Source organism: Opisthocomus hoazin, chromosome 1, assembly GCF_030867145.1.
Source record: "Opisthocomus hoazin isolate bOpiHoa1 chromosome 1, bOpiHoa1.hap1, whole genome shotgun sequence".
NCBI classification, from domain to species: Eukaryota; Metazoa; Chordata; class Aves; order Opisthocomiformes; family Opisthocomidae; genus Opisthocomus; species Opisthocomus hoazin.
Window position 1 is genome coordinate 38094944 of NC_134414.1, and position 16457 is coordinate 38111400.

General features: G+C 37.5%; 1 protein-coding gene across 2 annotated transcripts in view; it reads right to left on the minus strand.

Moving 5' to 3' along the window:
• Positions 1-870: 870 nt before the first annotated feature.
• NAA16 (N-alpha-acetyltransferase 16, NatA auxiliary subunit) overlaps positions 871-16457 on the minus strand; it is a 74166-nt gene continuing 58579 nt past the window's right edge. For both annotated transcript variants that reach the window (XM_075422506.1, XM_075422499.1), the window contains exons 10-20: positions 14326-14398; positions 13917-14086; positions 13423-13575; positions 10857-10985; positions 10055-10268; positions 7804-7997; positions 6980-7088; positions 6368-6466; positions 5618-5761; positions 2928-3025; positions 871-2655 (exon numbers count right to left, since the gene is read on the minus strand). In XM_075422506.1, coding sequence (XP_075278621.1) covers positions 2455-2655; positions 2928-3025; positions 5618-5761; positions 6368-6466; positions 6980-7088; positions 7804-7997; positions 10055-10268; positions 10857-10985; positions 13423-13575; positions 13917-14086; positions 14326-14398 — 1584 coding nt within the window. In that variant the 3' untranslated portion in view covers positions 871-2454. The remainder of the gene's footprint in view (positions 2656-2927; positions 3026-5617; positions 5762-6367; positions 6467-6979; positions 7089-7803; positions 7998-10054; positions 10269-10856; positions 10986-13422; positions 13576-13916; positions 14087-14325; positions 14399-16457) is intronic.

Sequence of the window (16457 nt, forward strand, 5' to 3'; positions counted from 1 at the left end):
TCTGATTTAAAGTGTCCAGCTAAACAGACACCAGAGGGTTGGAGTGGCAGTCTTACCTTCCCATCTGTAGAGCCACAGCCTCCTTCCAAAGGCCCCTGTTAAGTCTCTAGCACTGTCTTACTTACAAATATCAGTACTTACAATTATCTGAAGGGTGGGTGTCAGGAGGATGGGGCCAAGCTCTTTTCAGTGGTGCCCAGTGACAGGACGAGGGGCAATGGGCACAAACCGAAGCACAGGAAGTTCCGCCTGAACATGAGGAAGAACTTCTTCCCTCTGAGGGTGACAGAGCACTGGAACAGGCTGCCCAGGGAGGTTGTGGAGTCTCCTTCTCTGGAGATGAATATTCAAGACCCGCCTGGACAAGGTCCTGTGCAGCCTGCTGTAGGTGACCCTGCTTCGGCAGGAGGGTTGGACTAGATGACCCACAGAGGTCCCTTCCAACCCCTACCATTCTGTGATTCTGTCTCATGGCTATACAAGACAGAGGGCCACCGTACCACTTCACATCTTCACCTCACGCGGGCTGATAAAAGTGCTTCTAGGGTACTGCTGAGCCAAAACAATCCCATCACAGTCAGCTACCTCTCCCCGAGACATCTTTGAGCAAAGCTGTTCCACAGCAAAAGGCACATGATGAATACGTAAAACAAAAACATCTTGCCATACTTCTCAGGGTAGTATGTTACTATATAGGGAGAGATACGTGTCTCGTGCTAAGTAGTGCATTTTTTTCTCTCAATTACCTACAGAGTTCCCATTAAACCAGTGAATGTTGCAACTGAATGCAAAAAACTAAGGAATTTGATGGGCTGAAGTTTGATATCCATAAACACGCAAAAACTCCAAACGAAAAGGCAAGTGTGTACAAAATAATTTATTACAGCATAACATATGTTGGCAATATTTTACAGTGAGTTTTCCATTCAACAATTTCAAATCTAAACAGATGACACACAAAGGAGAGTTTTAATTAGAACAGTTTATTTGTCTTAATAAAATCCCCTCCTCATGAACTTATATTTGCCTTTGAGGGGTTAGTTAATATTACTGAAATTATTTACATTGCAGTGAAATAAAAATGAACCAGGATTGAATGATTCCATTACAGTTTCCAGAAAATTGATTTTCTGTACAAGCCACAGTATAGTTATGTTTTGATAGCAGTTCTTATAGAATGTAAAGCTGTCATATGTAGCCATTTTGTCCAGCAATATTATGCTTTAAATAGGTATATTAGATTCAGACTTCCATTTTGATGTGTTGTATATTTAATGGTTAATGCACCAGAACACAAAGTAAGAAAAAAGGTTCACTGTGATTTGCAGTCAGCCTCTTTGTGCTCCCTTAAATAGTTTTTAAATGTAAAACATACTCCTCACATACTATTTGCTTTGAAGCACCTAAAGCAATAGTAGTTAGGCATGAGAAGTACTGGAGTATTGGCCAGAGGTGGATAACTAAGACTTTTAACAGAGGTAATACAGTAAACTTACCAGCGAATTTTTATGATGTAGAGAAGAACTGTATTGCCCATTACTGTACCTTCTGCATTTGCTCAAGATTGGAGCAGCTTTTTCAACTTAAGTGTCAATAGGTGAACAGATGGGGAGAAACCAGAAGGAAGAGGAGGAAGGGGAAGATGGAACAACCGACAAACAACAGTATCAAATTTATTCTGTTTTCATAGAGAATTGTTTCAGAATACTCAAACTTAAAAATGTTAAACTGACCATAAACTTAGGAAAATAATAGTTATGGAACACAAGGTAGATAGAATAGTTTTCAAAAAGCCTTAGTGTGGTTTTTTTTTTTGTTTTTTTTTTTTTTTACACAAACCTAATCTTCATATCCATCAACACCAGTTCGATATAAGACACACACCTGACAAAAACATGCAAACCCTCAATGCTTTCATCGTCACCGTGCTTCAAAAGAAACCAAAAACTGACCAAAGATAAAAATAAAATACAAAACCAAAACCAGAAAAAAACCTAAAGAACAGTAAAAGATGAACAGGGCAATTCAAGCAGCGCTTCAGACTTTATCTGCTAAAATGCTCAAACGATAATTTATTAACAAGATATGATCACATTTATCTGTATATGTAACGACATTTATGTGAAAGCAGTCTTCAACATCCACATTTTTTTGTGAGGGAAGGCTGATGGATTATTAAAAGACTTAAAACTGTACAAGTATAAACATGAAAAATGCTGATTAAGGATAATGTTTACATAAATATTGGCAGTTTTTGTTGGGAGAAAAATAACTAATAGCATACTCCATTTCCTTTCACTATCCAAATAATTTGTTTTTTACCTGTTAAAGATATTAAAATACAACCTGGAAAAGTAACCCTGATCTGTATCCAGCCAGCATGTAATGAGAGTCAGAGTTTCGTATACATGTGTGCATGTAGGTATACACGCACACGGGCTTGCACACACTACTTCAGATTTCATTAGACAGCAAATCATGGTTAATGGCTGTGTGATTCACAGACGCAATGCTGCTATCGTCCTCGTTTGTGGCAGGCATAAAGGCAGACGTAAAAGGGAACAGTTTATGACATGCTGCTTGATACTCTTCACATTGAGTGTGGCAGCTTCCAAAACTGCCATCCAGCAGTGCCTCAAAGACCTTTGTTAACGTCTAAAGAAACAAAAGCAACAGTTAATAAGTGTGATTTACAATTGTTTCAGTAGTAAAAAAAGATGTGCTGTTAAACAATACTGATCTGAACAAACACAGGTTCTCTGCTGGTATTCAGGTATCTTAGTTACGTAAGGGAAAAAAAATGTGAAACCTTGTTCTTTCAAATACTAATTTATCATGATATATGAACCATTTACATTATTCTGCAGTTAAGTATACATTATTTAAGATCCCACACATTTTTTGGTTTTAAATACTGTATCTTTTACCTTCACATTTTTATCTCTCATGTTTTTATCCAATCTAGTAGCAACAGCAATTGCTTTTTCTTGTCTTGACTTGTCCAGGAAATACATCATCTTTGCACCTTATCACAAGAGAGAACACGACATTTAGATATCAGCATTCCTAAATGCAACACCACATATACTGACACACAGAATCCAAAAACTTACAAATCAATGTGAATTAGAACTTCACAAGTTTTAATAAACCATACTTTCCTCTCTTATTTATAAATTCAGACTAATGAAACTAAAGCGGTTTTGAAATTTATTAGAAGCATAAGGACTGAGTAACACAGGAGATCTGTTTCTGCAAAAGTAGAACGCCTCACTTGACTGAAGACCTGTCAGTCAAGACACACATATAAAGAGTACGTTGATGAGTACGCCCTTCAAGTCAGCAGGCTAAATGAAATCCATCCTACAAATGTAACAGCAAGTAAAAGACATTTCCTCAGAAACACTCTGAATTCTTTTCGAAAAGTACTGCAAGTAAGTGAACAATACAGCTACTGAACAATTGTGGAAAACTGTTTGGAAGAAATTCAGACCAGGATACATCTGTCAGGCAGAAAGTCAGGCCGAGCTGGGCTACTAACCCGGAGCTGAGTGAAACAGCTTCTATGCAAGGAAAGCGTAATGCAAGTTTGGTGTTCTGCCTGGACTGGACTGCAGTGGTGAGAAGTAAGACAGTGCATTAATGTAACTACGCAGCTTCATGGACCACAGTTCACCAAAACTGGCCTGGGCATCACTGCAAAATACTGTGTTGCTCCTCGTATCACAGCTGCCTTAATTTACAAATTTCATCTTAACGAGCACATAGGTATTTCATAAGCTTTCCTTTGCCAAACACAAAGTCCAAACACACTTCACTACATAATCTGCTACAAAGAATAAAAAGCTTATGAAAATATTTTACTGAAAAAGTGGAAAACCCTCTTGCTCAACTCCCTTCCCCAATTATTAAATTTTCCTAATTGAAATATCCTAGTTCTTACTGCATTTTACATCCAAAAGGTTTCAGAAAATAAGCTGCAGGACTGAATATATTTGGGTTTAAGTCATCATTATCAAAGAACTTACTAAACTGAGTTAAATTTGTTTAAAGTCAGTGAGGCTATGGTACAGAAATTGAAAAGGGATTAAAATTTTCCTTGTAATTTTTGTTACTGATAATCATTTTAAGCCAAGGAAACATTCATTTGTACTCTCACACCTAAGGTTCGGGACTTCCAGACCTTTACATTTTTAAACCTGAATTAAAGATGACAGTTTCAGAAGTTATATGTTGCACAGCAGATAACTCCATCGCTTCGTATCTGTTTCAGCATGAACAGAAGACTGACACACAAGTGAAGACCTGAAGCTACCAAGGACATGTCTATGGTTCGTTCACTCCTGATTTCACTTTAAAATCCTAACCCTGCACTTGTTCCCACTGCCTGTAGGCTGACACACTGTTGGATCAGTGATCAATGGACCTTAAGGTCCATTCATTGACCCTAAGGAGCTTTTAGACATTCAAGCCCCTCACCTTCAAAATGGTCCCTGACATCTCTCTAACACGAGTGACACCACTGTCAATGATCTAGTTTGGGCTCTTCTCAAAAGCACTAAAGATGTAGATAGGGTGAAGCCAAATTCAGAAGTACGACAGTCTTAGCCTGTGCAATTACAATGACAAAGTGACTGCACTATTTTCCATAATAATGGAGGGCCAGAAAGTAGAACCTGGAAAACATCCATTTAGATGTCCAACAATGACAAGAGCGGAAGAACACATCTGTACGCATCAGGAGCAACTGCCTGCTGAGATACCTGTACTTGACTTCCCAAATCCTGAGCCTGCTCACAGGAAAGGGGTGCAAGTATGTCTCTCAAGATGCTGTCCTGAAACAGGGATCTTGTAATGGCCTCCAAGTTTGGGTAAGTTGGGGTAACCTTCCTTTAAGAGAGATAAACAGTCCTCTGAAGCTAACTTCCTCCAGTGGCTCTGGACAGAGCCTGTGTAACTTCTACCAACTAGGTGAGATTAGTACTGTTCCAAATACTCTAACTAGCTTCTCAGGTGACATCAATTTTTATTTCAAAACTTTCTGTATTCAGTAGACATCACAAATTTCAATTCCAACTTCCTTTAATTCCAGCAGCTACTTGTAACTCTTCTACACAAATAGCGTAAGACTGTCCTATTTCAACATTTTCATTACTGACCACAAAGCAGAAAAACAAAAGTAGCATAACAAGTTTGTCATGATATTTTTATTGATGCTGTTGCTACGTGACAAAGCCATGAGTAGGAACAGAGACATTTCCGCTGATAAGGAAACAGGGAAAAGCACTGCCTTCTAATATATAGGATTTTCTGCTTTATATTTTCTAATCATTTCAAAGCTAGAAGCTGCAACAGGAAGGATGGCAGTGCTTCCATACTTGAATACCTGTGGAGGTTTGATTGCACCTTCTGGAGGCAATAAGCAGGCTCCTTATGCATCTAATAAAAGAGTGAATGAGTTTTTTTAACATGGTAAACACAGGCAGAAAAAAACCAAATGTAAACATGTGAGTTTCTGGCTCATTGGAATTTATGTATGATTTCTGGACTGCAGATAAGGCTTCTGGATTTAAATCACTTAATATCCTTTTCAATAGCACTAAAAAGTTAAACGAACCTGACAGTTGGTGCTGAATGGAGGTAGCATTGTGTTTGAGAAATTCTTCATTAAAACTTTCCAAGTTCTTATTAACAAAGATTTTCTGCATTTCTTGAGTTAGGACCTTGCTCACAATTTCTGGGAGGTTACTCTGGTCGGATACTAGAAGGGTGAAGGTAAGACAGAGAAGCAAAAAGCGCTATTTAAACAACCATAGAAGCCAGTGTGAAATCATGAACATCACCGCTAAAATTCCATTTAAAAAAAAAAAAAATTGGGCCCAGAAAGAAGCACAAATTTCAGTTCACAGCAGTATTACAGGTCAACACAAGCATTACCAATGCATTTACAGATGAAACATGAAGTGCACTGTCATGTAAACTTTCTGCTGCAAGTTCACAATGCATACTCTGCTTCAGTCAGAATCTTTCTCCCATACCTGTCAGTTATTTTCTTACAACTGAAGTATTTCAAGGATCTCTGGAACACCTATTCCTTTGTGGAACCCAGCCAAAATGAGTTATTGGGCCCACCTCGTGGATTAACAGAGGACCAACCAGAACATAATACAGACACAGTACCCTGCATAGCACAGCCAGTGTTTTCTTGGGTATTGCCAGGAAAAACAAAACATATTAATTTTTCTTCATATCAGTCTGTATTTCAAGAGTAGTTATACATTACAAAAATATGTAGTTATGCCCTTGTACAATACAACTTCCTTTTCCTGTATCTTTACACATACATACATACTTCCTACACACATACCAGCTTTAGAGAATTTAATCAAGCACTCATGTAGCCATGGGTTATTATTGTTGATAGCAAAAGCTCTTTTGACAGACTGTAACATTAACAGAAACTTTCCTGTGGGAAGAAGAAAAAACACATCAAGATTAAGAACACAGAACTATTTCTCTTTGTATCAACTACTGTTTTCTTTAGTAAATCTAGTATAAACATTAGAAATATCAATGCTTACACAGAATTGGGAAGATTTATTTTTCCCATCCAAATTGCTTAATAAAATAGAAATGCCTGTTGCTTCAACTCTGGCAACACTGCATAGATGATACTACTATCTGTTTGGCTTTGTTTTCCCCTAGATAATTAAAGATCACGCATCACACTGCAAATACCTTTATACAGCATTTATTAGTACATACTACAACCTACTTTGCTCTTAGGTTTTTTGGTTGTGTTAAGGCTGGCTAAACAAAAATGCCATTTCCCCTGTCACCACTGGATATGATGCAAACCCCAGCCTCAGTCGAGTAAGTATCTATTCCAGCCCATTTTAGGCTACACTCACATAACACAGGCTGCAGTGAAGGGTTAAAACTTTGCAGATAAAAAAAATGAAGTTATGCAGTACTTTACCTTTTCTAAAGTATATTTCAAATGCTAATAAATGTGTTTCTATGTCATGTCCAATAAGATTCTTAAGTGGTATAAGGAACTTAATGGCTTCTTCTAATGGATTTTCTACCTGTTTTAATAAAAACAGAGTAAAATTTAAAATAAATGTCAAAAAAACACCAAGGAAAATTTTTGTTATTCTTAGCATTTAAATAATCAGAGGTCAAAGGTGAAGTGTAAATAGCTTCCTGAATTAAATCGAACCACAACATTTTTATTTGAACAGCAAGATTGACAAGTGTTTACTCCTGATTTCATGTTGACAAAGACATCATCATTGCTAACTCTGGCATTGCTTATGTAGTGTACTCGGTGTTGTTATTTAGCATTTCAGAAACAACTAAACACAACCACCTTAGACAACAAGCCTAAACTTCTGCAGTTACTGTGATGAAGGAGGTAGCTCTTTGGACTTAAGAGAAATACTGGAACATGTCTTAAAGTTTTGTGAACTGAAATCTCATTTCTGCTCATTTTTCTCAATTCACTGTATGAAAACCAGAGCTCTTCAGACAAGAACAATCTTTTTGTTCAGTATCTACTTTAATAGCCTACTGTTCAAAAAAACCAAAGATTAAAGAATGTATAATATTGTTAACACAGAAATTTGATTTATTAGAGGAAAAATATTAGTGTAAATAGAGATAGACTACAAAAAGGTATCTTTGCATGCAAAAATAATTTTATAAAAAACCATGGATTTTTCTAGGAGAACCTGATAGCAATCCCACATCATAGGCTTTTTATGACAATCACATTAATTTAACACGAAAGACCATGCTAACCCTTTCCAGTTTTTCAGGAACTAGCTCTTCCCTGGGTCCACTAGTTTCCTCTTCCTCTTCATCTCGCTTTTTCTTTTGATTCTTTTGTTGTCGCTCTCTTTCTGCATGTTTTCTTTCCTCTTCAAGTTTTGCTTTCTTCTGTGCTCTTCTTTGCTTGCTAAGCATTTTCTTCAATTCTTTGGCTGAAAGATTTTCTACGGATTAAAGTAACAAACACAGTAACTTGTATTAACGGAATATTTAATCAAAATTCTTGTTAGACATGCCACTACGCTCCTCTGCATACAGCAATTTCCACAGATATCGGCACTTGTCAGACTACCATCACTACATAGTAATTCCAGTAGTAACGTGAAACTATTTACAGCATAACACAACACTTGATATTGCATATTTTCTCAGACACGGTTCTTATAGAAACCTCAACTATTTGAAAGGTTAATTCCATGAAGTTGTTGTATCTATGGCAGGTTTTACCTTAGAAAATGGTTTTGTAGGGTAATAATGAACTCCCATATTGACTGTAGCTCAGCTTCCTTCTAAAGCTAACTAGAAACATCCAGACAGATTTACACTCCATCTTAAAGCAATCTTGCATCTTTCATTAAAGCATCTGAACAATATACAACAATGATAATCGCATAGATTTTTCTGCAAATGCCATGGAATAGCTAAATGGATGCAAGCAAAAACTGGTATTGTTTGGTGTGAGGAGAGGTAAAATATTCTGGTATGTATTAGCAGGTCCTTTATATGAATCTTCAGGCTGTTTGCTGTCTCCAGATTTTTAGACAGGACTCGCATTTAGACAAACCAAGAAGGTTTAACAGTTGCATGAAAAGCAGAACACACAAAACACTGTTTCCTACAAGTTCACATAGAAGCAAGGAGCCTTCAGCCTCTCCATCCACCCCTCTTTTTTCCTTTCCCTGACGTCCCACTGACCTGACCAGTTTAGCCAGAATAATACTGTAGTTTCCACTTTGTCTACTGTCATGTTTCACCGAGAACAGGATTTGTGCTGCTAATGTGGCAAGGAACAGAAAACTGGGCTATGGAGGGACTAACACATCTTTCTGTGGCTATGGCACCATGACCTCTCTGCTGGGGGCAGCCAACACTATGTGAATGCAGAAGCAAGGAGCAACAAGCATTCTTTTCTGTTTACCCCCTTCACACAGTGCTGTCTTCCCCTGTGGATGAGCCTATGGAATCCCAATGCGCAGCAGGCAAATGAACTAACGTGACTACCTAAGACTCTTCCCCACCTTGGCTTCTATGACATACTGCTGCCAAGATCCTCTGTCACACACTGATCTTACATTATATACAGAAACAAATTAAAATTGGAGAGAAAAATAGATGCAAGTTCATTGTGCTGCGAAATATGCCTCTTTCTATATGTACTTCACTATATATAGGCAGATATAGAAAAACTTGTTATTCACCTCTGAGTGAAAGGTAAGATTGTATTGGCAATATTAAGTGCCATTTTTGATTGTTTAACTTTTTGCCCCATGTCAAATATTCTTCCCTTTGCAAAGAGCTAGGCATTAATTCCATCCCTTTAGTCAACAGCCACTGCAGTGCCAACAGTCACTGCGATTCCACAAAAGGAGAAGCAGCTATTTATCTTAAAGGAAGAAACCTCCTAACTCATTTGTCATTGAATCCTCAGGTTTCCAATCCTAACAGTGTCTGCTTTCGTTTTAACATTAGTTTTAAATAATCTCCTAAATGTATTAATTTTGCTAATACCCACATCTGTGTATTCTTTGGTCCTGAAGTTATGTGAAAAACAATAAAATGTAATGCAGTGTTAACTAGTATTACTATGTGATAAATTAAACACACTAGATGAAAATTAAATTCTTACAATTCAGACTGCTTCCCCACAAAAATCTATCCATTATTTCATAAGTCATTTGTGAATGATACTTCTCTTCTGTTTAAATGAATAAATGGCTGAACTGAATTTGATTTTTCCTCCTAATATTCTGAAGTGTCAGTCCTCCCCAAGTACTCCAACTATGGCTAGGTTCATTCATGTACTAGTTTTACAATATGATGAGAGGAGAACAAGGAGGAAGAAAACTTTAGCATGTTATCTATGATCTCTTTTCAGTTATCGGATTGTGACAGAAGAGAGGAAAAACTTCTCTATGTTACAATTTGTATTTATTCTACAGCACATAGCTTAATTAGCTTTCATGTGTCATACACGTATAAACCTCCATTATGGTCTACATACCTGAATTCACTTCTTGTTCTTTGCTTTCATTGGTAAGAGGATTATCATGGAGCTTCAAGTAGATTTCGATTGCCGATCGAGCAGCCTTGAAGTAGAAGGCGTGTTTCCTGAGCACATCTTCTAATCTCAAAAGGTCTACATAGGCACGAAGAGTCATCTTTCTCATGCAGTATGTGTGGAAGTCAAATTGATCATCTGTTATCTCAAAAAAATGCTTCAAGAAGAAAAAAAAAAAAAACAACTTGACTGTTATGCACTTCCCTTGTGTAGTCTATTTTTTTAGTTAGATAGAGGTCAATAAAGTTACAACTGATATTATTTACAGGCAATATTTAACACACACAGAAATATCCTTATAATACTGACTGTCCAAGAGAACCTGTCAGTCGGAAAAACGCCCACCCAGAAAAATCTCATTTTGTTAACAAAAACTATAATATGATTGTTCAAAGACCTCGGCACACTCTAAAAGTCAACTGAAATGTGATCATTCTGATTAAAAAGCTATTGGCAAAAGACAGCATAAAGTTAATGCACAAATAGTTGTATAGTTAGGAGACATGGTATTTTATTTTGAATCCTTTTCACTTCAGATAGTTCTTTTTCACACAATAGCTAGGGATGACATGTTATCTATTACAATAAATCATCAAGTATTAATTGTAGAAGTCAACAGACTAGAAACTTTATATGCAAAGAAAATCATGCTGCAGATATCAATTAGCAAAAAATCATCAGCAAATCTCTCCTTTAGCACATGAAAGTACTGGGAAAGAAACTGATAGTGTTTGCACCTACTTACCCTTTCTACTTCATGGCATTTTTTCAAGGCATCACCATACTTCCCTAGCCTTTGATAAGCTACAGCACATTCAGTCTGGAACCACATACACTGCATCTCGTTTAGGTTTTCCATAGCAGAAGTTCCTTCCTGAAATAAGTGTCATTATCACTTTTTGCTATTATAATTTACCAGTTGCTTCTTTTAACTACAGCTAATTTCAGGCCATTAGTAGGAAACAGTCAATCCTTCAACTACTTGGAATACAACAGAAAATGGATAAAACCACCCAGGGACAGAGAAGAACACTTGTCATACCATATGCTCCCCAGGATACAAGAGGGTAGATATTAAAAAAAAAAAATTTACCTGAACAAGATTAGTGTCGCAACAGATTTTTAAGATTAACTCACACTTGCATGCACAGTCTTACTTCTATAATTTGTGGGCAGAAAACACCATTGTTTTTAAAAATCTGGAGCCCTCAGCACACAAAAGACATGGAGCTGTTGGAGCAGGTCCAGAGGAGGCCACAGAAAAGGTCAGAGGGCTGGATCACCTCTGCTGCGAGGACAGGCTGAGAGAGTTGGGGCTGTTCAGCCTGGAGAAGAGAAGGCTGCAGGGAGACCTTGTTGCAGCCTTGCAGTACTTAAAGAGGGCTTGTAAGAAAGACGGGGACAAACTTTTTAGTAGCGCCTGTTGGGACTGGACAAGGGGCCACGGTTTTAAACTAAAAGAGGTTAGATTCAGACTGGATATAAGGAAGAAATTTTTTACAGTGAGGGTGGCAAAACACTGGCACAGGTTGCCCAGCGAGGTGGTAGATGCCCCATCCCTGGAAACATTCAATCTGAGGTTGGACAGGGCTCTGAGCAACCTGATCTAGCTGAAGATGTCCCTGCTCATTGCTGGGGGATTGGACTAGATGACCTCTAAACGTCCCTTCCAACCCAAACTATTCTATGGTTCTATGATTTTGAAGTTCAGCAAATAATTTTCATTGTTTTTTCCCCTGTCAGGTAAGTGCCATCTACTAGTCTAAAAATCCACCAGTGTATTTACTGCTTTATCACGTAGTACAAAAAATAGTATGTTTCTTAGAACCTGTTAGTCTAAATAAAGTTAAATTTATACTTCATATTTTTATGAGAAAAAAATCCTAGGATTTCTTCTTTATAGTTCCAATGCTCCAGATTAAGGATGAACAAACTGGAAGCACATTCCACACATCACGAATGCTAGCCACCAAGTTTTTAGAACAGTCTTTATACTAGGAAAGAAAACGGAGTTCAACTCGCAACTTTTAATTACATAGGATCAGATTTATCCAATCTTACCACAGGCATCTATGCTAGAGTTCTGCGTTTCTTGCTCTAACACTTCTGACAAGCTTACATGATGCGTTTTAGTAATCAAAGTTTCAATCATTCTTAGAAATATCTAAAAAGCTCAGACTAACTTTCAAGTGTTTTCAGACCTAAAATTAAGAAGAATTAAGGAGCATAATTCATTTATGTGCTCCAAGACATCCCACCAAGTAGCTGTCTTCATGGTTAGTTACATAAATAAAATGGAAATCTGGTCTTCACAAATATAAATTTTGTTCAATGTCAAAAATATGGAATTTAAAATGCTTACCCCCATCTTTTAAGATTAGAATTTGCTTTAACAAATTTTTTGTCTCTAGCACTAAGTTAAAGGAATAAAATGTTCAAGTTGATTCATGTTAGTGCTAAATCACAATGAATACAATGCACATTCCTGTGTGGTTGGCTTCAGTGGTATTCCTGGGAAACAGCAAGTTTTGCTAACAAGGTATCCATAAGCTGCATTTCCACAGAGGTACTTAGAAGTTTGGCAATGAAAAGTACTTCTGGACAACTATCTCTGAACAACTATTTTTTCCACTGTTCACTTGGTCTATACACCTGGAGTACTGCAGCCAGCTCTGGGCCCCCAGCACAAGAGGGACAGCGGTCAGTTAGAGCACGAAAATCAATGTTTGAACATCTCTTCTGGCAAGAGAGGCCAAGAGAGTTGCGATTGTTCATTGCGGTTGTTAAGCCTGGAGAACAGCAGGCTCCAAGAAGATCTAATTTCACCCTTTCAGTATATAAAGGGGGCTTATAAGAAAGACATGGAGAGACTCTTCACCAGGGCCTGTAGTGACAGGACAAGGGGTAATGGTTTTAAACTGAAAAAGGGTAGGTTTAGACTGGACACAAGAAAGAAAGTCTTCACTCTGAGGGTGGGGAGGCACTGGCACAAGTTACCCAGAGAAGCTGTGGATGCCCCCCCCGGAAGTGTTCAAGCCCAGTCGGACAGGGCTCTGAGCAGCCTGGTCTGGTGGAAGATGTCCCTGCCCATGGTAGGGGAGCTGGACTAGACAATCTTTAAAAGGTCCCTTCCAATCCAAACCATTCTATGATTCTATATAGTTATTTACCACTAAGTATAAGCGTATTATCTTAAAAATGGATACTAAAAGATTATTTTTTTAAATTTTGGTCAAAAGTTACATGAGTGAAAAATAAACTAAACTACCAGAGCCAAACAAAACCTCTCTTCATTGAAGCAATACACTTACCCTTGTGAATTTAGAGCACATCTCCTCTGCATCCTTCACCATATTTGCTCGCAGCATGTATTTAGCACATTTAGAATTGATAAATCTGTCCGCAGTATCTAAAGACTGTGCTTCATCCATCCATTTGGCAGCTTCCTTGAGGTTACCTACATGCTGTTAGGGAGCAGTTAAAAAGTTAACTTTCACTGTAAGCCTGCTATTGATCAACTCCTGAAATCTATAGTTACTGGTATTTCTTCCTTGTTTGCTGCCTCCTGCCCCCAGATTTTTTCACAATGACATCCAAGTTATGACTTGCTTTGCAAAACCTAAACAAAAGGGTTTTCATTTTCTTCCTGACAGAACCGTGCCTGAAAAGAAACCTGCATGAAATCCGATGCCCATAACCACTGCTAACTGAAATACTACCCACACATTCACACTAGTTTGATGGGTTGTGTTTTGTTTTTTTTCAAATGAAGTAGGCACTCTACATGTCCATATCCACTTTTTACCTTGTAAATCTTTGCTTTTAAATAGAATAGTTCTATTAATGTTGGAGTGCTTGCAATTGCAGCATTAATGTATTCCAAGGCCAAAGAACACTGGCCAAGTTTGTCAAAGTGCTGTGCCAGGAAATATCGAACCCAAAGCAGTGTCGTTGGGGGCTCTTTCTCTCCATTTTCTGCAATAAAATGGAAAAAGTTACAGTAACCAGTAAGGTTGAAGATTGTATTTGAAAAACAAACACAAGAAACAAAGCTTGGCAAACTCAGCAAATATTTCCTGTAATGTATTCATTTAACTAGAAGGTATTACAGCTATTATCTTGCTAAAAATATTACCACTTCAACACTTCTTGAGAACTGCCATAAACAGCATTAGTTATTACTGTGTAATTAATGGAAGAACATAGAAACTTACCACATGTACTAAAAAGGTCACAAGTTTTCAATGAGGCTTCATAACCAGTAACAAGTTCTTGGATTGTGGAAATCTGCATATAAAAAAAGTATTAACTTAAGTTATGCTTTACTATCGTGTTTACACAGATTAATACACTGAGAAAAACTACATGGGCAAAATTAGAGAAACTATATTGAAATAATTACTTAATTTGGAAAAAATGGATATACCCTCATACAGTTTACTTCACCTTTCACAAGCTACCTTTGATCATCTATTTTAACTGGTGATACGGCAGTCCAGGTGTAAGCTTTGGCAGCTTACAGCAGAAAGTATTCAAGTACATTTGATCAGTAGCCTTTTTAACTTATATTTTTAAATTTTTATTTATTTATGTTATTAGTTTAAGTGTCCAAACTGAGCCAACTGAAGAAAGGTGCCTTGGAAAACACTCTGCGTGAACTTCCCCTAACAATGAAGATATAGAAGAAACTTCTGTGGTTTTTGGTAGGCTGATACATAGTAGTAATGATTTTTTTTTTTGTTATTAAAAATGTATTGTTGTCTAGAACACAGGCTGCATCTTTTTGCATTAAAAAAACCTATATTTATTGATTGATTTGAAGCTAACACTTTCTGAAATCAAACCTTGTCAACAATATTGTTGTTCATTCCAAGGCTGAAGACTCAAATTCACCCACATGGTTCTGAACTCACACTATACGAGTTTGACATTTACAATACATACAAATGGTAGTAACTGCTCATTTCACGACAATGAACTATTCCAATACCAGACCCATGGCTTACAAGTGCAACACGGTATTTCTACACAGTTTACAAAATGCTCAACTTGTTCTGTAGCTACATTATAAACATGCCTGTCATATCCAGCAAGTAACCAGTCTCTTAAACATGAGCAACACTAAAGAAAAAAAGTATGGTCTATGTATATATACCCAAAACACAGAAGAGACTTAAAAAATAAGAAATTACTGTACGTGTAGCAGGATAATGGCTACATTCACCAATTATGTGAAACCTACATATGGTGAAAACCCTAAAACTTCAATGGTTAAAAGATGAACTTACATTACATAAAGCATTGGTTGCAAGAGTAAAATTTAAAAAATCATGGAGAGACAGCAAAATTTTCGAAAGCAGGATTTGACAAAGCACACATCCACTTCAAGATACACTTTGGGAGAGGAGGGGAAGGGAATAAACCTTGTTCTAAAAGATTGAAGTACACCATTTGAAGGATACTACTTTATTTAACCTAACTCAGCACAATAGGCAAGAAATACCAAACATTTTGTTTCAGAGAGAGCAGAGAAGGTGACACACACAAGTCTTACACAGCCAGTGTAAATGTCTCAAAAGTGTAATAAAACATATAAAGACACACATTCTGGAAAGCTCTGAGCAAATCTCATAAGAAATGGTTTCTGGTAGCAAAATCTCAACGATAAAATGTTACTAGACTTCAAAAAACAGCAAAGTGATAAAGAAACGTTAAGAAGTCACATGTAAATAGACAAAGGCAAATAAATGCATTAAGCTGTCCTCTGGCCTCAGAAATCTGTTTACTAAAACAAACCTTCAACAATCTCAGAAGAATCTTTGAAGAATCTTTGAAGATTCTCTTCTCCAAAATGAGTTTAAGTACAGAAGTAAGCATCTGCTTCAGGTCACAGGCTTGCAGTGTGTATGTACAACAGAGTAAGTGTTATTTCCTTGTTGCTTTTCACTACAACTTCAAAGTACTCCCAAAATTATTCTCATCTGACTTAGCAAACCCAATTTCCTCTGAGACCAAGCAGCTTTGCCAGACTGCAAGTGAACTGTGTTTAAAGGGAGAAAGCCCCCTTCGTTTCTTTAATAAACACACCCCACCACCACCAACCTCCACACACAATTTCTTCCACTAGTGCATACCTGGAGTACGGCTTCACAGCTGGACAAAGTCCATGCTACCACCAGAAAGAATGGTGCCACCATCTCCAAGCCACATGTGTCTCGTCCCTGCTTTGGGTCAGTGCTAGTGGCTGTATCCAGGGTTACAAGTGACTTACTCCCTGCTGTACTTCAGCATAGAGATGTCCAGTTACTAGTTCCATTACCAGAGGAAGCTGGCAGTGGCAAACCTG